At 38.8% G+C, this 22,141-nt stretch overlaps 3 protein-coding genes across 3 annotated transcripts; 1 reads left to right on the forward strand and 2 right to left on the reverse strand.

Moving 5' to 3' along the window:
* Nucleotides 1-6,785: 6,785 nt before the first annotated feature.
* LOC109461779 lies at nucleotides 6,786-14,353 on the forward strand. The gene is made up of 5 exons (XM_019758175.1): nucleotides 6,786-6,831; nucleotides 7,388-7,529; nucleotides 8,136-8,299; nucleotides 9,124-9,274; nucleotides 13,704-14,353. Exons 1-5 carry the CDS (start codon nucleotides 6,786-6,788, stop codon nucleotides 14,008-14,010), a joined length of 810 nt encoding a protein of 269 aa, XP_019613734.1. The 3' UTR covers nucleotides 14,011-14,353.
* A 90-nt stretch (nucleotides 14,354-14,443) lies between these two features.
* LOC109461758 lies at nucleotides 14,444-20,729 on the reverse strand (the record flags this gene model as incomplete). Its single annotated transcript, XM_019758150.1, has 10 exons — nucleotides 14,444-14,630; nucleotides 15,428-15,515; nucleotides 16,480-16,575; nucleotides 16,961-17,075; nucleotides 17,258-17,298; nucleotides 17,688-17,757; nucleotides 18,528-18,717; nucleotides 19,109-19,221; nucleotides 20,110-20,205; nucleotides 20,435-20,729. Coding segments are annotated over 10 exons (1,152 nt in total), but the record flags the coding sequence as incomplete, so codon positions are not given.
* On the reverse strand, nucleotides 20,661-22,132 carry LOC109461771 (extensin-like). Its single transcript, XM_019758164.1, has 2 exons — nucleotides 22,013-22,132; nucleotides 20,661-21,856 (listed from the first exon to the last, which is right to left on the reverse strand). The coding sequence occupies exons 1-2, from the start codon at nucleotides 22,119-22,121 to the stop codon at nucleotides 20,760-20,762; spliced, it is 1,206 nt and encodes a 401-aa protein (XP_019613723.1). The 5' UTR covers nucleotides 22,122-22,132; the 3' UTR covers nucleotides 20,661-20,759.
* Nucleotides 22,133-22,141: the final 9 nt, after the last annotated feature.

Here is a 22,141-nt window from a genome sequence, read left to right on the forward strand (position 1 = left end):
TTTCAAAAATCCTTTGCAAGAAAAATGTATATAACAGTGTTTTTATTCGTCTTTGATACAATACATTGTACCATGTAATTTGCTATAAGGCTACAGCAAGTAATTTTTATGGATGACATCAGCGCGCGCATTAATTTTCGCCTGATTTTGGAAAAATAAAAATAAATTTTGTTGCCTTCTGACAGTGCTCAACATGCCGAAAATGGGCAAAGATGTCTGCTGCCATGCCGGAACGTGGATGGCAGATAACTATGAAGAGAGGAGACAAGAAAAGGCTCTGATTTCATGTTTTGCTTCTTATTTTAATGCAGTGATATGTGATGCTGGCTGTGTATATGTGATGATCCCACCGAATAAAAACCATTTGTACAATGATTGAGTCAAAATTCTAAAATGTAGGAACCTTGTTTTTTTCGGCCCGCCTTGTTTTTTTTTTCGCCCGCTCGCATTAGATTTCGAGTGTGCGGGGGATGTCATCCATAAAATTTACTTGCTGTGGCCTAAGGTCATATTGTGATTGTCAAACATGAGCGCTGAAGATGATATTTCCTCTAATTCATAGCCACTCAGTAGTCATACAGTTAGTACGTCTGTTAGCTTGATAGAGCCGCCTAGCGGAATAACAGCGAGATGCACCTATGTGAAACAGTGTCCTTTGTACCATGTGCCATAGCAATATTACATGAAATATTTATCGAAGCAATTTGGCCCGCAGATCGTTTATCATGTCAATAAACTATTGATGTATTTGAACTTCTTTGAGACTCCTTCATATGAACCCATTTTGCATACAGTTTGCTTTACAGAACTAATAACATTGAACATGATACATACAGTGTCACTGTATTTGATAAAACATTTATTTTTCTTTATTATATGTCAATATGCCATAGGTAGATATGTTACTGTTAAAGGAATTCGAATAACATTCTCCAGTTGCGCTTAAACCTGTTTGTTTCTTGCAGAACAAGTATATCAGTTTTGTGTACCATATCATTATTTCGTCACCTTGATACCAGACTATCTCAGATCATTGCAAGAAAAGCGCCACTAATCAAGAGAGAGCCTTTAAAAGCATGGATTTACATCTAAGCCCTGCCAACCCGGATTTGAGACCTTGCGTGTCACATTTTTAGGACACTCTCGAGTTAATTGCGTCGTTTTGTAACCACCGCGTAAGCCTTGTTTAACCTCGGGGGTTTTGTGTGAACTCCCCCGCCGGTGTAGAAGGACAGCCGCCGGTATACCGTGGTGTACACGGGCAGTGGACTCACGGGGATCTGACAAGCATTGGGACAGCGATATCTTCTGTCACTGAATGTTATACCGTATATAACATCGGGTATAACCAGTCACCACATATACAGGATATACAGGTAAGAGAAATACGTTCTTTTAGTTCAAACGATAATGTCCAAAAGGCACATCCGCATACGGCGCCATTTAATATCATGAATTATTGAGATATTTGACAGATCAAACAGGGGGTTATTGTAGCGTGCTGACTGAGGCTGGGGTAATAACGCTTTTAGTGGTTTTAATATTTCATAATATGGCTGGATTCTGTATCGTAAAGGCTGCTTTAATCAAGATGTGGTTAGAACAATTCCAACCTCCCACTCCAAAATCTAGGCCTACTCTCAAGCTCATCAAATAGAGTCTGCCAGTGTAAAACTGTCAAACACTATTAGATCAACATGAGACAAAAATTAGACAAGTCCATCAACAGTGATAACAAAACAAGATTATTTCGAGAAAGTAGGACGACAAAGAAGGGAAAAAATGACGAAGGAAATTTGTAGCAAGTTAAAGCTGAACCCCTCTCTGTATACGTATTTGGAGCTCCGTTTACTTCAAGGACATCATTTGCATTCCGAAAGCGAATAACCTATTTTAGGACGCTTTCAGATACATGTGTATGGTTAATTCTCACAAGCAGGCTAGCGTTGGTTTACTTCAAGCCTCTTGATCATGATCAGGCCACACTGACTTAATTTTATGGATGACATCCACGCGAGCATTGATTTTCGGCTGTTCTCAAAAAAAAAATGTCACGCCCACCGAGGCTCTAGCCTGGCTCTAGTAGTTAGCGACAATACGGAGCCGGGTACCCAGGCTACCGAAGCTCCACGACTCAAGAACTCAGTACATACGTACAGTGCCGATTCATAAATTCCCCAAAAAGACAGCATGTGCCGGCTTGTCGTATACGTCGCTAAGTACTACCGCAAATTCACTATACCAGCTTTGTATTCCTGTGGTTTAGTAGCATTTTAATTTTTGGCCGGACTTTTTTTATTCGCCCGCGCGCACTAGTTTGGGAGTCTTCAAAGGATGTCATCCATAAAATTAAGTCGACGTGGCCTAAAAGCGTCAATTCTACGGCAAAGCACACTTGGTAATGTTTTTCTTAATACGAAACATAATGACAATAACTCTAACTCCATGATTGTTTCAACAAAAGCTTATCAACTAAAACTGGATCAGACCGCATTGCTGTTATCCCCCAGATTGGTCTAAGGCCACATCAAGTAATTTTTATGGATGACATCAGCGCGCGCATTAATTTTCGCCTGATTTTAAAAAAAAAACAAGAAATTTTTTTGCCCTCTGACAGTGGTCAACATGCCAAAAATGGGCAAAGATATCTGCCATGCCGAAGAGAAGACAAGACAAGGCTCTGATTTATTGTTTTGTCTTTTACTTTGATGTAGTGATGTATTTTCCTTTTTATATGTGATGGTGACTGTGTATAAAAAACACAGGCTATCTGTTGCCATGCATTTCATTCCTTTTATATGTGATGTTCACAGAATCAAAATCATTTGTACAATGAAAATCTGGAATGGTTGGCAGTAAACTTAGCACAGTATAGGTACCATTTCTTGTTTAACTAGGTTTATGATGTCAAAATGTGAGAATGTAGGAATCTTGTTTTTTTTGGCCCGCCTTGTTTTTTTGCCCTATCGCATTAGATTTGGAGACTGCGGAGGATGTCATCCATAAAATTTACGTGCTGTTGCCTAATCAACATGGACAATGAGGTAACAGTGTCTCGGTAAGGGGCTTTCTGGAGTCTTCAATTATTGAGGATGGGTTTTTAAGCCTTCTGCCATACCGCTCTAATTTGATTTAACATTATACATGTAGATTCACTACAAAGATAACCTTGGAATATATTGATTCTTGTACCTGCAGTACTGGCACGCTTAAATGATCAAAGCTGTTTACATGTATGGTGTATTCACACAAAACAGGACTTCATTCCGCGTCACAATGTGGGCACAAAAACGTGTAACGGGCTACTAAGGCCATGTTGATTTGATTATATGGATGACATCCTCTGGGAGCTCCAAAACTGACGCGAGCGTGCGAATAAGAAAAGGGTTGGCAAAAATCAGTTGCAATTTATGTGGTAATTACTACACAGAGTAGTAAGTATGGTATGGTGAAAAAAATATTCTCTTCATTTTCCCATTTCCTCTTTTCCTTTGGAATTGGCATTCTATATATTAACATTAGTATCTTATTTTTCAATATTGCAATTTACGGCAAATATTTGCTCATTTAGCTGCCGGTACGATTGTTGTTCACTTTTCTTTCCGCTTGTTCAACTGATTTCAATACAATGGATCCCATAGATGAATTCAATTACATTCTCAGGGGAGATAACCAAAACAGTGTTCAAATAGGGAAATACATTAAAGAATGTTTAAATCTCAGACAATTTATGTTAGACAATAGTTGGACCTTTATTCTTGTCGCTGATATGTATTCTGTAAATAGTTTGCCGCGAACATATATAGATATATATATTATCCCTTTAGTAGGATTACTTTATTCATACATGTATTTATGTATTAAGCTTTGTTAGATCTTCAGTTGTAGAAGACAAAAGTTCCCGTACTTTCTGTTTCAGTCAATAAAAATCCCTATCAACTTCGTACCAATGTACTAAACAACATATTTACACTTGCAGCTATATAAGCATGGATTTATATCATATACATTTACTGCGCTAACCTATACACCAAAATCTTTATGATGGTGGGCTGAAAAGGGCATACATGTAGTTGTTGAAATACAGCTTAATATAGAAGGTAAATGTACACGTATGCTCCCTTAGAGATTCAATTAACACAAAAGTGCGTGATTTGAATGTAATATATGATAGAGGAGGCAGATTATTGTCACGTTCTGCTGCTCATCCCTATCCTCATATATATGTAATAATATGTTAGGCCACAGCAAGTAAATGTTATGGATGACATCCTCCGCAGACTCCAAATCTTATGCGATAGGGTGAGAAAAAAAGGCGGACCAAAAAAAAATGATTTCTACATTTTCAACTTTTAATACCATAAACCTTGCTCAACAAGATTTCTACATTTTCAACTTTTAATACCATAAACCTTGTTCAACAAGAAATATATTGTGCTAGGTTCACTACCAACTATTACAACATCAAATTTCTCACTGAAACAACTTTGGAAAATAAAAGTTTTCAATGATTGTACAAATTGTTTTGATTCAGTGGGAACATACACAGCCACTATCACAAATAAAAGGAATGAAATACATCACTGCATCCACGCAAAAGACAAAGCATTAAATCAGAGCCTTGTCTTGTCTCCTCTCTTCATATTCATCTGCCATCCACGTTGCGGCATGGTAACAGACATCTTTGCCCATTTTCGACATGTTGACCACTGTCAGAGGGCAAAAAAATTTCTTGTATTTTTTTTCAAATTCAGGCAAAAATGAATGCGCCCGCTGATGCCAACCATATAAATCACTTGTTGTGGCCTTAGTAGAAAGCAAGGCCGGAGATACATTCATGCCCAGGGCCATACGTGCTTGTGGAAAATCCCCAAGGATGGGGCAAGGCAGTGACTTGAAGGTGCCGTATGCTGAACGTCGACCTCTGGGGCACCATTTAATCCGACAGTAACTTCTATGCATGAATACACGTAGGGGCTTAACTAAGCTCAGAGACCTTCAGTTGAACGTCCAATATATTCCCCGTGCTTTGAACGGTAACAGAATACAAATGTCTACGCTTGATGTAAATTACGAACTAGAGAAGTAACATTTGCAAAGCAAATGCATAATGTTTATCTTCGGACATGGTCTGCCCTGTTAATTTTTACTCAAACACATTCACACACATGTACTACTAGTATATGGTGACAGGAGTAGAGCAGACCATTAAATTGCAACATTATGTAACCCAACACCAGTCACCATGGTAACAGACGTCAACAAATCATGTCATTGGCCAGGTCAGAGGTTAGTGTTTGGAACAGAAGAGGAGGAAGAAACTGAGTAAAAACATTATAACGCAAAGCGTCACTTGTAGAGACTTGGGCGTGAAAACTAATTTAAGTAAATTATGTAATTTAAGTAGTATGCTACCACTTTTTTTAAAAGTAAGTTGGATCAATCCCGCTTCGTTGCAAATAAGTGTCATTTAGGAAGTGTAAATGCCAAAAAAAGACGTCTTGCGAGTGTGTTTAAAGGTTTGAAACACAACTGCAGGTGTCAGCCATGTTTGTTTATATTCTGGTAGTTTGAGGTGACACCACAAACTGAGTGCGCCTTGTGTGAACCGTTTTTAGCGCCAACCATAAATGTAAGAAATGTAACATTGTTGCACAAATATGTTTAAAAAGTGAGAGTAAATTACCATTACACGAATAATTCTTTAAATAAAAATTTCAATTTTTCGGTGCAAAAAAATAAAATGTTACACAATGCCCCTTTAATGGAGACCATAAAACTTTTACTGAATTGGACAACACAATGTCTAATCAGACAAAGGAAAAGAGCCAGGCTCCTCTACCTCCGAACCTGCAGCTCTCTCCATAACCCTGAATGTTCTACATTTACCGAGTGAAACGGCAACGATTATCACCGCAGGCAGCCACCATGGGAGCCGGGAAAGTCTTTCATTAGTTCGGCATGAGGAGTTTTAACTCACGGCGTACTCTACCCCGGTACAGTCGGTACTGATGGATAACCGCTTCACAGAATAATGGTATTACATTTAAAGGCCACATCGACTTAATTTTATGGATGACATCCTCTGAAGACCCCCAAACTAGTGCGCGCGGGCGAATAAAAAAATCCGGCCAAAAATAAAAAAAAAAGCTACTAAACCACAGGAATACAAAGCTGGTATTGTGAATTTGCGGCAGTACTTAGCGACGTATACGACAAGCCGGCACATGCTGGCTTTTTGCGGAATTTATGAATCAGCACTGTATGTATGTACTGAGTTCTTGAGTCGTGCGGAGCTTCGGTAACCTGGGTGCCCGGGTCCGTATTGTCGCTAACTACCATGTACTATCCAGGCAAAAAACAATGCGCGCGCGGATGTCATCCATAAAATTAAGTCGGTGTGGCCAAATGGCGCGACGGTCTGCCTGGCACGTTAATCGGACAATTTAGCCTTGATGGAAGCGACACCTGCGTCGTGGGGAATCTTGAATGCTGAAGCTTTCAACCGTAGGCTTAGATGTACCTGTGACTTAAGCCTGCATCTTTCATATGCATTTGGGCTGTAAGGAATGCCAACGAAGGGTAGAGTCTACAGCGTTCAAAATTGCCGTTTCGTCGTGTCGTAAAGGGGAATGGTAAGAACATTATGCACGTATTTCGTCATATATTTCACTTCTGATATGTGGGAATATTTGTACAATATGCAAAATATTTGTCATTTATTTATACAGAGAAATCTTCTTCCTATCACGGAGAGAGTTGGACTTCTGCAAAATTTCTCCGTCATGTTGGACACAGAGGCCTACCACCTGACCATCGCTCTGTTCTCAGGTTAGTTATGTTTTTGATATATAGTCAATATTAGAAATATGGCTGGTTAGATTTAAACCGATGAGAAATATAGCTGGAAACCGAGGCCCCTTAGTACAGTACAATGACCGAGAGCAAGAACGAATAGATATAAGAACTCGCCCATACCGTTTATGGTCCAGCTCCTCAATAACTATGGACTGAACCCCTCACTGTTGTCTTTTTAAATGTAGTACACTGTTCTGTATCAAATGTTGTCCGGGAAATTTATAATGTATGAAACATGTATTTTTATTCGTTTGTTAATCGTACGCCTATATTGATTGCAAACCTGTAGTTTTAATATACAACTAAATGTTGTGTAAATTGGTTTACAATTCAGTTGTTTTTAACTGCGAAGAACCAATAAATCCATCTTGAATTGAATGAAAAAAATGGCCTATAAACAGTTACTTTTATTCAGATTTGTTCGTCTGTTCGTATAAGTTTTCGAGAGCAGTACGTGAAAATTGCTTATGTATACCCCCCCCCTCCCACTAACACAAAACAGTAACGTGGTGCTTTGGTATTTTCACAGCAATGCTGCTGGGTATAGAAGGCGACTGTAACATTACGTCTTTCCATGTGGACCTGATAAAATCAGTCGACACGTACATTTCTGACGCCCATGGTATAACAACGGAGACTCGGGACGACGAGCCTATCTCACCATACTGCAGGTAATTACGTACATGGGTTTGGAGAATTTGCTGACATGATATTTTAACTGAACACATTGTGGGACAGCCATGGCACGAAAAGCGGTATTTACGGATGCTTAACCCATGCTTAAAGTCAACGTATACGCATCTTTACGCATCTATACATGTACACCTCTTAATTATACGAGCACGTGAAGATCGTCGTTACGTGGTGTTTCCGTAGTTGTGGATGGATCCTTATTTTCCGATTTTCACGCAGCCTTTCAGCAACTTAAAGATGCCGTAAATAATGATTAAAGCATGTTTAAATTGTGATAAAAAATTTTACGTTTTTTGTCTTTTTTCACAATTTATTACAGCTCCTATAATAGTCTAGACATACTTCCCAAGTCCGCCACGTAGTAGCAAGTGCCGGTTTTTTTTTAAATTAATTTTGAGTATGATATTCGCAAGCAATATACTTCAGCAAAACAAACGATACACGCGAATCCAACTGGTAAGCTCTCCCATCGGTCATGACCGATTTTTCTATCGATCGTATGATCCTGGGCAACTGCGTCTCCTGAAAACATATTAACCTTTGGACTTGCCCCATTGCATCTGCTTGGTATCTCCTAACTCCAGGCGGTACATAGACGTACTGACCTGCTCGGAGCTGTTACTGGCAGAAATGCCAGACTGTAACTCGTTGGAAATACAAGAAGCGTTCCCGACAGTGCGAGAGGCCAGACAGCCATCTGAAGATTGTGGGCTGCAGAGCAACATCACTTGGTACAATTCTACCGCTGGTACGAATAGACTTTTAACTAGAAGAATAACATTTGCAAAGCAATTGCATAATGTTTATCTTCGGACATGGTCTGTTCTGTTAATTCTTACTCAAACACATTCACATACATGTACTACTAGTACTAGTATATGGTGACATGAGTAGAGCAGACTATGAAATTGCAACATTGTGTAACCCAACACCAGTCACCATGGTGACAGACGTCAACAAATCATGTCATTGGTCAGGTCAGAGGTTAGTGTTTGGAACAGAAGAGGAGGAAGAAACTGAGTAAAAACAATATGTTTTCCTTAGGTAAACATAATTACTATACATGCTGATGTACACCCTTGAGGAGTTAGACATTGTAGTAATTTGCAGTAATGCATCAGTTGCTGGCGTTTACTAGTTTTTAGCCATGAAATCATCGAAAATCGACTTGTACTTTTAAAATCAAATGCAAAACTTGGCCTGACTTCTGACCCTTCCATAACGACAAATTTGAACGAATTGGACTATGAATTTGTACATTTTAGTTGTATTATTATTATAGTTATTATTATTTATCATTTTTTTTATTGGTTAGTTACCGTTTTTCATTATTATCATTGTCATTATCATCGTTTATTGTATCTTAATTGTATTGTTTGCACGTGACTTAATGCATTTTGTTATTTGTGTATGATACAGGGTCCCACTGAAAAGCAGTGATATCACTGAGTGGGCAACCCTGTATAAATATGACGGAAAATAAATATGTAAATAAATTCATAAAAAGTTTGAATATGTATGTGTAAGTACTTTAGGTTCGTGTGTATTTCAATCATCTATTGTACTCCTAAGGAGAAGATGACTTTCTACACGAAGAAGTGATAACGCGATGCAGACAGTGGATCTACCGGGGATACCTGCAGACGTGCACGGAGAGATTCGCCAAGACTATCTCAACTGTGAAAAAGTCGGAACTTTGCGTTTGGCCTGGGGAACAGGTCGGGTACGTATTCACAGATTATCGTTGTTCATTCAAGTTTCCAATGGTTTTCCACTGGTAAACATGTAAATTTTGCGTTAACAGTAAGTGTGTTTGGTATTTCTGATTGATATACTTGAATTTAATTACTTACTTAAGGCTGTCCATCAGCTAGTATAGCATAGAGTGAGACATATGCAAAGAAGGTTTTAAGTGCATTACTCAGGATGGGGCACAGATCTCTGTCTACTATCTTGGCCCCTCCGAGAGAATTGTCGTGGCTAGAGAAAGCCTGGCTCTAATCTCCAAGCAGTTCTTCTGGTGGCTACCAGGCAGTATCCATTGTCCAGACAGTTACCATTTCGCCACGGAATGCCTGGCCAATTTGATTCTGTCTTTGCAGCCACCACTTAAAAGATCTGCTTGGAGATTAGACTGGCTCACTGCACACGGTGGGGTTATATAATTTATATATGTGGCATATTAAATCAGCTACCGATGTCATTCAACAAAGTGTTGCTCTATTTAAAGTTAAAACTTTCGATCCTACACAAAAATTCTCTCACTTAGAGCTTTAGACCAGTCTTTGTTTGTTTGTTTGTTTATTGGTTCGCATATAATTTAATAACAATAAAATGAAAATGTTACTGACAATAAAATAAAATGCTGGGGAAAGATATGAAGCCATAGTGGCTTGTCTGGGATCTTCCCCGACAAAATTAATTAACAACTGAAATAATGCTAACAAATCACATGATAATAATAAATAACAATAGGTAATTAATAAATTTGATCAATATGATCAAAATGATAATAGTAACAAAACAAATAGTAACATGAATAACAAAAGTGATTGATAAATAACGCTAATTAGAAATGATATGTTAAAAACTATAACTTTAACGTTAACAGAACTTTAACTGCAATACAGACATTGGCAGAATTGAAGCAATAACTCAAGAAAATAAATGAATTTTAAAGAGAAACGGAGATTCAAACTTATACAGATGAAATCAAAGTAATAAGAAATCAAATGTCGGTGGAAAAGAAAAGTAGGTGATTTTTAAGATTTCGTTTAAAGCTAATTATTGATGTTAAACATTTTAGGTGGAGCGGGAGATTATTCCAAGTAGTTATACATTTATATTTTACACTCATTTGGGCTAAGGACGTTCTAACTAGGGGGATATGGAAATGGGCACTTTGTCGAGTTTGGTAAGTATGAAAATGGGAATTAAGATTTAGAAGACCATTAAATGTGTCTGGAAGAGAACAAGTAAGGAATTTAAACGTAAATAACATCAGATGAAGTTTGTTTATGTCAAAAATATTCAAAATATTAAGTTTTGTAAACAAAGGTGCAGAATGTGCGTGGAAACTGGCGCCGGTGGCTGAACGAACAAATCTTTTTTGGAGTAATACTAGGGGCTGTAGTGGGATTTTGTAGGCGCATCCCCAGACTATATTCCCGTAGGTTAGATATGGGTATATTAAGCTATTGTATATGGTAATAATGGTTTTTTGAGTAAGAAGATGTTTAATTTTTCCAATAATACCGATAGTTTTTGAAATTTTTATACCTAACATAGTTATATGTGGTTTCCAGGTCAATCGTTCATCAATGATTATACCTAAGAATTTGGCTTGACTCTCTTGAGAAAGGGTCACATTTTTTAGAAAGATTTTGGCGCTTCTATTGTAGGTTTTATTTCTATTACAGAAAATAAGGTAGTATGTCTTCTTAACATTGACTGATAATTTATTTGCCTCAAACCACGATATAACCTTTTTCAATTCTTCGTTAGCCAGGTTTACTAGCGTATCAAAATTCGAGTTTGAAAGAAAAAGATTTGAATCATCTGCAAATAGGATAAAGAATATAATTGAGGATGCTTTTTCGAGGTCATTTAAATAAATCAAAAAAGTAGGGGTCCTAGTATCGAACCCTGTGGGACACCACATTCTATCATTTTAAGTTGTGATTTATAATCATTAAGGGTTACGTATTGCTGTCTATTGGATAGATAAGAAGAGAACCATTTTATTGCGGTGTCACATATACCATATCGTTTTAGTTTATTGAGTAGAATGGAATGATTAACTGTATCAAAAGCCTTTGATAGATCGAGAAAGATTCCTATAGTGTATTCTTTGTTATCTATAGCGGTAGAGATTTTTTCCATTAAGTGTATGAGTGCTAGAGACGTAGAATAGCCCTTTCTGAAGCCATATTGGTGTTTATATAGGATGTTATTTTGATTTAAATGTTTCAGAAGACGATTATATACTAGTTTTTCCAAGACCTTAGATACGCAGGGGAAGGACCAGATATGGTCGATAGTATTAACGCTAAGTGGATCACTGCTTTTAAAGATAGGCGTCACTTTTGCGACTTTTAGTGGGTGAGGAACAACTCCATTTTGCAAGGATAGAGACAAAATATGCGTTAGAGGGGCAATAACATAGGGCAGTGATAACTTTAGTACTTTAGGGCTTATTTCGTCATGACCAGCAGCTGAGTCTTTTAAGTTTTTGATAATACCTGTAATTTCAGCACAGGTTGGTGGTATAAAAGTTGTTAGGTTAGAATTTACTTGTAAGGTGATGTAGCTAAGAGGGTCTTGTATTCCTTTTGGGATTTTACTCTCAAGCGTAGGTCCAATATTAATGAAAAAATCATTGAATTCGTTACATATTTCTTCTTTATTTTCGGTAGTTTTGGTACCAATTTGTATTTTATTTGGACCAGCTGATTTACTTTTATTACGATTCAAAACGTCATTTATCAGGTTCCATGTTTGTTTTATATTACTGGTGGCTTCATTGAACTTTCTGTGGTAGTATTCCTTCTTTGCATTTTTTAGGAGATGATTTAACTTATTCCGGTATTTTTTATAGATACTGTGGTTTAAGGGTGTCGGGTTCTTGACATATTTAGTAAAGAGCTTGTTTTTTCTGCGTATTGACTTTAACAATCCACTGCTTAGCCAGGGTTTTCTGCGAGAATGTTGGGAGATTTTTGTAATTTTCTTTGGGAAACATTTTTCGTATAACGATCCGTATGTTTCAAAAAATTGATTATATGCTTTTTCTGTGTCTGTTTCGTTTAATACGTCGCTCCATACTATTTCTGATAGGGATTGTGTAAATTTCTGAATATTAGTTGTGTTAACTCGACGATAAGATATTTTGTCTGTCTGCCTGACTGGCTCGTTTAAATCGGATGTAAGGAATATTGGGAAGTGATCTGATATGTCAGTGATGAGGATGCCAACTTTGATATTGTTGCTAACAGAGTTTGTATAAATGTTATCTATCAAGGTAGCAGAGTAGGGTGTAATTCTGGTAGGTTTGCATATAAGTGGGTAAAAACCAGATGAGAACATTTCATTTACATGATCAGTAGTGGGTTTGTTAGTGTTGTTTAACAGATTAATATTGAAATCACCAATAATGTAACAAGTTGTTCTTTCCCTATTAATATTGTTCATAGATTCCTTTATGCGCTCATTGAATTCTGCAATGTCGGTATTTGGTGGGCGATACACACAGCTCAATATTGTTTTTTTCTCCTTCGGGTTACTTGGAATTATTTCAATGGATATACTCTTTGTGCCTGTGTCGTCGATGATAAATTCTAGGTCGGGTCGTTCTTGATAGTATACGTCGTTTCTTATGTATAGTGAAACCCCCCCTCCAGATCTATTCTTTCTGCAGTGATGTATGCTATTATAACCAGGTATACTATAATTTTCTGTGATATTATCTGTTAGCCATGTTTCTGTTATTGCAAGAACTGTAAAATTTTGGTGTAAGGAGGAGAGATATTCATTGAGTTCATTAAAATGGCAAGGAAGGCTTCGTACATTTAAGTGGAACAGAGATAGAGTGAAGGACAAGGACAAGTTACAAGATTTATTAAAGGATTCAGCAGTATAATATTGGGAAGATGTATTTATAGAAGTATAAAAGTCATTAAGAAAGTTTGTAAAGTGGTTTGTGTCAGGATCTAAATCAGAAATTGGAGTGATCTTACAATCATCATTTACATCAAATGGGTTAAAAATTAGCGGACTTATGTTAGGAGGATCAAGTGCCCTATCTGAGGGTTGATCAGAAGTAGTGGTCATGATTACTCTAGTCCTCAGTAGGCCGACCCAGTGAGGCTTGTCACGTGGCTTCTTTGAAGTGTGACGTCAACACTGGGTCAAAGGTATCTGGTAGACGATGTCGGCCCCCGTCGCGGTTCAGTGATGGGTGATGGGCACTTGTAAGGATTTTGACACTGAACCGCGACGGGGGTCGACATCGTCTACTGAGAAAGACCAGAGTGACTGGTCCAAGCTCTAGGTGAGAGAATTTGTTGTGTTGAATCGGAAGTTTTAACTCTAAACATGTAACTACCAACACAGATGAACTTTCATGATAGTAAAAGTGCTGCTGTGTTGACCAGGCCCTACACGGAACTAGCAGCCTGCGCGCACCACGCCGGCAAGCTAACCGCCAACCTAGAAACTCTTCAGTACGACGACTTCATGAAAGAGATCCATCAGAAGTTCTACCGTCACTGTCACGACTGGAGGAACCGAGGCGAGTTCGATCCTCCCAGCGACGTCCTGGCCGCGTGCGTGGCGGCACCGACTGTGGCAGCCCTGGTGGCCGCCATCTTGTTAGCGACCTGGGATCTACTGCTCGGCCGGAAACAAAAGATGCCAGTAAACACAGACACAGATGACGAGGACGCAGGGTATGAACAATAGCAGGATTTATGATGACAAACAAACAACAAACAAACAAACAAACAAACGGAAATATGCACATACAAACGATAGAACGCAACATAACACTACCTGTTATATACTTTCAGGTGATTACTTTGATATAGCTAAATAGAACGTTATTTGTGACAACTTATTTATGACAACGAAGTAGCTAGCTGGAAATAATCAAAGTTAAAAAAAGGTTCACCTCGACATTAGTAAGTAATCTGTAAGACATCACACCTTTGAAGGTATGCAGTAATATCATTTGAAAAAGCAAATATCTCATTTGATAAATATACCAATTTGATTTGATCTTAAGTATGAGTATATATCTATGGTTTTATAGAATATATTAGATACTATATTTATCAAATTGAATCATGACGTGAAATTAGGTAATTACTTTGATCATGTTACTACATTATAAATGTTTACTACATATAATACTTATTTACTCGCCAGCTTGACTTAAACATGTTTTTTATGCCACTGCGCTGCATACAACAGTTATAACACGTTAAGAAGCCTAATGAATTTGCTAGTTTTGTTTTTACAATAATCTTCAGGTGTTAGTCGTCCAGCGGTACAAAAGCGTGTCGAGGACGGCTGATTTTGAACTGTAAAAAATGCCACGAGTTAGTCAAAATCTAAAATATACATGCACTAAGAAACTTTGATTTCAAATTGTAACTCTTGTTAGTAGCAATATGTTCGTAACCGATTCCATGATTTTAGAAATATAAAATTAGGCATTACGCTATCTATTGTCGAGATTTATCAATACGAGTGAATAGAAAGTTTTTTATTACAAGTAGTTTATGTCCGAAGGCTAATTGCAAACTGACAAGGAGAATGAGTACAGAATGTATTGAAGAGTGCGATTGCAAAGAATCATGTACTAACAACATAAAGTTCTACTTCTACTTAAAACTAATAACGTATGTACAAGTATGTGTGTCAGGGAGAGGATATTCAATACATAGACGTAGAAAGACGTAGCAACTACGGGACGTAGCGTGATTGACTGATTGATTGAGTGATTGAGTAGGTGAGTGAGCGGGTGAGTGAGTGAGCGGGTGAGTGAGTGAGTGAGTGAGTGAGTGAGTGAGTGAGTGAGTGAGTGAGATATTGAGAGTGATTGAGTAGGAGAGTGAGTGAGAGTGAGAGTGAGTGAGTGTAGGTGAGTGAGTGAGTTATTGAGAGTGATTGAGTAGGTGAGTGAGAGTGAGTGAATGAGTAAGTGAGTGAGTGAGTGAGTGAGAGAGTAGGTGAGTGAGTGAGTTGAGTGAGTGAGTGGGTGATTGAGTGAGTGAGTGGGTGAGTGGGTGAGTGAGTGAGTGGGTGAGTGGGTGAGTGGGTGAGTGAGTGAGTGAGTGAGTGAGTGAGTGAGTGAGTGAGTGAGTGAGATACTTACTGCATCGTCCTTGCCGAATATCTCCTGGTACAGTTTCTCATCGTGCTCAGGAGTCTTTTCCTCTGGAACATCCCGGAGAAGGTTGGCCCTGATAACATATAGTACACAACTGTAACTTACGTGTTTTTTAAATCTTTATTCAACAGAACAAAAGAGCGTACAAAAAGACAAACGATATAGCATAAGAGTACACACACACTGAATTACATAAAAACATTCTACCCAGTCGATATATTTGCTAAATCCCCCCATTTTTTGGAATGACTGATCATATTGTTTTGTTTTCGTGCGATGCTTTCTTCTGTGGCTTTAAAATTATTTACAAAGGATTCAAAACTATACAATGAAATAGTTTCGGAATGACGATTCTTGAAAATATACACCTTTCCCAGTAATATTATAAGATACTGCTTCATGATGATCACCCAATAGAATGTTCAACGGATTTTCTATATTAAGATAAAGTCCAGTTTTTTGTTAAAGCATTTCTGAACACTCAGCCAAAATTTAAACACCTTTCTGTAATCACAAAAAAGGTGTTTTGTTGTTTCTGTGTTTGCTTATTGGAAACACTCATGGACTATAGAAGCTATAGCTGCATGTACATTGAAGAGTAAAAGAAAAGATCGTAGTATAAAGATCCTGATAATGAAACATGGAGCACTTGTGGTGATTGGGTCCCCAATGAGCCCAGCCGGTATATGTGAGTGAGGAAAAAGACTCTTTTTACACAATCAAGTGTTTTATTTACAGTCGACGTTTCGGTGACCGTCTGTCACCTTCCTCAGGTCAATTGTGACTTGTTCACATTGCACTGCAGTACAGGTGTCACTGCTATAGATGCATTACCTGAGGAAGGTGACAGACGGTCACTGAAACGTCGGTTGTGAATAAAACACTTGGTTGTGTAAAAGAGTCTTTTTACTCTGTGACATGATGAAACTAGTCACTGATATATGTGAGGCTATGTGTTTTTGACAAAATCTTAAACTTTGTGCAGTGATATAGCTTCAAATAGTCAGATCTGGCGTAAAATCTTTTACGTTCCCTACCTTCCGGGGAAGTACCGCGTCACGACCAGCTGCCCTACGGGCGGCCTTCCATCGGAGCCCGAGCTGGAACTGGTGTCGTCTCGGACGTCTGTGTACCTGTTCAGGACGAACACAGCAAAATGATTTTCATATGGTCTGCTCTGTTAATTCTTACTCAAACACATTCATATACTAGTATATGATCAGACAGGAGTCTAAATCCTTTCTGCTATAAAATTGCAACATGATGTAACCCAACACTGGTTACCATGGTGACAGACGTCTGGTTCAGGCCATTGACCTTATTTGTTTAGATGACGAGGAAGAAGAAATAGAGCAAAAACAATATGTTTTCTTACGGTAAACATAAATATATTCACAGCTATATATTGCAAACTATCGACAATGGAATATAACTGAAATCTAATGAACTATTTTTTTTATTATTCTATCTGGAACTGAGTCAGCCTACTTAACAATGGCGTAGTTGTCTTCAACTTACTTTTTGCCACGGGCTCTCAGCCACAAGTACCGGCAGAGTAGCAGCAGCAGCAAAATCAGCAAGAACGCTGCAAGTGCGGACAGCACTATACCAGCAATACTAAATCCTGTAGGCTCTGAGAAAATAAAAAAGATAAAAAAAAAGTATACACAACAATATGGAGAAAGGTGAATATGTAGCACGAATCCGTAATTATCAGAAAAAATGGCAAACTGTTATTGAAATTGATCGTTTTACTATTAACACTAGACACGGTGGGTACTTATTTACTCAGTCACTGGTAACATCAATACAAACCTGCATTTTCGCAAGTTGATCCAGTAAAGCCCGAAGGACAACTAAAAAAAACAATATATTACGTTATGTTCCTACATTCAGAAACACAGGCATCAATCAAATGTTTATAGAAATATAAAGTAACAGTACATTAGGAAGTATGATATCTTTCCCAATCTAATAGAACGTAACGAGGAGCTCTGAGAAAAAGCGCAAGATTTTATTTTTAATAATTACAATTATAGAAGCTTGTCATACATTGAAAGATATCAATTAACTAACAACAGAAAGGTTTACATCTATTTGCTATGCTTTATACTTTATTAGTACAATGGTTTGGTGAGTTTTACCGACGTCAAGATTATAAAAATATGTAACTTTACAGTTAGTAGTCTGTGATCAGGAACGAATCCAGTTCTTTTATCAGAAAATTAAACATAACGATACTTACTCGCAAACTCGGTCATAGCCTACTTCCCTGCACTTTCCGTCATTCTCACAGAACCCGACATGACACAGCTCTGCAAGCAGAGAGCATAACAATTTTCAATAAACAAATAATGTGTGTGTGTGTGTGTGTGTGTGTGTGTAGGAAAGGGTCATTCTACAGTTTTTGTAAGATTGGTACAAGAAATAAAGCACTTATTGCATAGAGATAGATACAATCACATCTTCAGGATGTACCACACAGGGCATACATACAACAACTGAAAATCCGGTAGTAAGGCCAGGGGACGTCCCGTGAAGACGTGGGTAGAGAGTGTGAAGCACCCTGCCTCGAGGCTAGCCGTTGGCCGCCAACTGTCCCTCCTCACGACACCCCAGACGGTAGAAGTGGAAGGATAAAGTAAAGTAAAGTAAAGTAAAGTAAAGTAAAGTAAAGTAAAGTATGTAAAGTAAAGTAAAGTAATGTAAAGTAAAGTAAAGTAAAGTAAAGTAAAGTATGTAAATTAAAGTAAAGTAATGTAAAGTAAAGTAAAGTAAAGTAAAGTAAAGTATGTAAATTAAAGTAATGTAAAGTAAAGTAAAGTAAAGTAAAGTAAAGTAAAGTAAAGTATGTAAATTAAAGTAATGTAAAGTAATGTAATGTAATGTAATGCAAAGTAAAGTAAAGTAATGTAAAGTAATGTAATGTAATGTAATGTAATGCAAAGTAAAGTAAAGTAAAGTAAAGTAATGTAAAGTAATGTAAAGTAAAGTAAAGTAAAGTAAAGTAAAGTAAAGTAAAGTAAAGTAAAGTAAAGTAAAGTAAAGTAAAGTAAAGTAAAGTAAAGTAAGGATATCATCTTACCAATCACACTATGGCCGTCAAAGTGAAGACCAGAGGCGTTGTCAAAGTCATCGAACATTTCTATCAGGTGGTGGTGCTCCGTGTGGTTGTTGAAAGTCGCTGTGTGCACCACGTGAACGCTCCCGTCGTAGAAACGATTGATCGCCAGGCTGAGTATGCCAACGTTGTGAGTCGTGTAGAAGTCCCATATCTGGAATTTTTTTTTTTTAAATGTGAGTGACATGCATGATGACACACACTAGTTGTGGCTGCTCATTTCATTTCATTGATTGGGGATGCAACAGTGCATGACAAGTGGTAGTCAGGCAGCAGCAAGGCTGGTAGCGGCTACATACAGCATAATACAAATCATTACAATATCCAAGACCTACGACATATATATACAATATGAATACAATCAATCTGACGATCAATGGCAGTACATTATACAATAACAAAATTAATACATAATAATATTAATAAATAATATAATAAAAGACATCATCATCAATATAAATGTCAATAAGCAAGAGAAAAGATGGAACGGTTGGAAGGTCTGTTGTGCGTAGTTTTATGTTGAAACATGGAAAAAGACGACTCACTATTTTGTAGAATTTATTTGCTAATGTCTGGAAATCCACAGATCCACAGTCGGCCAGTGCTGGGCGCCATTTCTCCCCTACAACCACCAGCTCGATCTGCAAGGTGTCTTTGACTGCAAACAAAACCAAAGCAATTCAACTCTGAGGCAATCGTCATTCAGTCATAGAAGTAACTTTAGTTCAATAACTATTTTATAACCAGGTTAGCATTGATACTATTTAATACCTTGGGATGGTGGGGCTTAGGTGCACTGTTACATCAACTCCGCGTATTTATATGATATAAATTGTTAATTGTGTGGCGCTGTTATTATCAAAATAGGTTATAAACTTGAGTGCCACACTGTACTTGTTACTGTTTTGTTGTGTTGTGTAACTGTTTTGTTGTGTTGTGTATTGGTAAATAGATTTAAAAAACTGAGACAACGTGATTCAAAATGTCGACTACGCGCTGCATGTGACGAATCACAGGGAACTGAAGCAAGGTTCTCACCGTATTGTATATTCGTTACCGTTTCAATTCTTTTTCAATAATGTCTAATAGTGTTGCTCCCGAATTGTTATACAACATACCAATCCCCTACAAGACAAGTGTCAGGATAAAATATTGGCCTCCAATACATTTCAAATGATGCCAGGTATACTCGCGATCGTCATGCTCTAATACATGTTCAAGTTATGTACAATGAACAGTAGCCTAGACTATAACCAAATTGGGCCAAAAGCAGTTACTCAAGCAACTGGATATAATAGTGGTTTCCAAAGTCATATCCAGTTGCTTGAGCAACTGTTTTGGCGTATCGTATTACCTGGCTGTCTAACCTTCACCGACGTATAACCAAATTGTATAGCACATATGATGATCATATGTACATGTAAATAGATGATAGTAAACGGGTGACCTGAACAGAAACCATATCTGGTATCTTGGTCAAAACTTCAGCCCAGCCATAATTTACAAACTGCTAGCGTTTAAGCTTAGAAAACTATAATTGACTGACTTGGTTCGCAGAATGTCCCATTCCCTCTCCAGCCCCTCCTGCATATGCACTGTCCTCTGATGAAGTCTGCTTGACGACTACAGCTACAAGTCACAGCTAGGAATGGGGTAAACGGTTACATCGGTCAGTAAACTTTAAAGTTGTCTGCAATGGCATGTATTAGTCTTTATATCAACTTCTCTATCATTAATGACTTTATAGTACCATGTTTATCAATACTCATCGATTGATTCATAAATGTAACATCAATTGAAGCTATTTTGCTGCGTACACTGTGTACCAAGGGACAACGTCTAAACATATGGACACAACCAATTCACATTACCAGGGGATGATGGACTCGGCGTTGGACCTGTGGCCTCGGTCGTTGTTGGGGTTGTGGCCTCAGTCGTTGGTGTACTTGCGGCCTCACTTGGTGTTGGAGTTGCGGCCTCACTTGGGGATGGACTTGCGGTCTTACTTGGTGTTGGAGTTGCGGCCTCACTTGGGGATGGACTTGCGGTCACACTTGGTGATGGACTTGCGGCCTCACTTGGTGATGGACTTGCGGCCTCACTTGGTGATGGACTTGCGGTCTCACTTGGTGTTGGAGTTGCGGCCTCACTTGGTGTTGGAGTTGCGGCTCACTTGGTGATGGACTTGCGGCATCACTAGGTGTTGGGACTTGGGGCCACACTCGCTGTTGGACTTGGGGCCACACTCGCTGTTGGACTTGGGGCAATGGTTGTCTCTGTTTCACCTGGGGTAACGGGACTCAGTGAAGGAGTTGGGACGCTGATACTGAGTGTCGGGCTTGGGGCTACGGCACTCAGTGATGGGCTTGGTGCAATGGTATCTGATGGGCTTGCAGTGATGGAAACAAGCGTTGGGGCGACACTGAGAGTGCTGGGTGTTGGAGTAGGTACGATGGTATCTGGTGTTGGACTAGGTACGATAGTATCTGGTGTTGGACTAGGTACGATGGTATCTGGTGTTGGACTAGGTACGATGGTATCTGGTGTTGGACTTGGCACGATGGTATCTGGTGTTGGACTAGGGACGATGGTATCTGGTGTTGGACTTGGTGCGATGGTATCTGGTGTTGGACTTGGCACGATGGTATCTGGTGTTGGACTAGGTACGATGGTATCTGGTGTTGGACTTGGTGCGATGGTATCTGGTGTTGGACTAGGTACGATTGTATCTGGTGTTGGGCTGGGAGCGATAGAGGTTGGTGTTGGGCTTGGGGCGACAGAAATCACTGTTGGGCTTATTGCCGTGGTCGGGACAATGCTGATCTGTGTTGGTGTAACGGTATCTGCCGTTTCGCTAGGCGCGACGGTAGTTTGAGTTGGGCTTGGTGCGACGGTAGATGATGTTAAGCTTGGTACCATGGTAGATGCTGTTAGGGTTGGTACCACAATAGATGGTGTTAGGGTTGGTGCAACGGCAGATGGTGTTAGGGATGATGCCACAATAGATGGTGTTAGGCTTGGTGCCGCGGCAGATGGTGTTAGGGTTGGTACCACGGTAGATGGCGTTAGGCTTGGTACCACGGTAGATAGTGTTGGGCTTGGTACCAGGGTAGATGGTGCTAGGCTTGGTGCCACAGTAGATGGTGCTGGGCTTGGTGCCACAGTAGATGGCGTTGGGCTTAGAGCGACAGAAGATGGTGTTGGGGTAGGTGTGAGGATGGATTCTGTTGGACTCGGTGCGACAGTAGTTTGTGTTGGGCTTGGAGTGATGACAGTCGGTGTCAAGATAACAACTGCAAATTGAACACAATTAGTTCCAATTTCGTAAGAAAACCACAGACATACAAAGTAGACAATTAATTTCCCATTCATGGGAAGAAAAATATTTTCTGGGTATATATATGAGATTCAACTTTGCGATAATTGACCAAACATACTAGCTGATATACCTGTGCAGTCAAAACCCGTCTCCTGTATATCCATCTGAGCACGCACAACTGAAAGACCCGTCTGTGTTGGTGCAAGTTGCGTTGTCGTGACAAGGACTGTTACAAACATTCATCAACATCTGTAAAATT

Source organism: Branchiostoma belcheri, unplaced genomic scaffold (genome assembly GCF_001625305.1).
Source record: "Branchiostoma belcheri isolate BF01 breed outbred unplaced genomic scaffold, Haploidv18h27 scaffold96, whole genome shotgun sequence".
In the NCBI taxonomy this organism is placed as follows: Eukaryota; Metazoa; Chordata; class Leptocardii; order Amphioxiformes; family Branchiostomatidae; genus Branchiostoma; species Branchiostoma belcheri.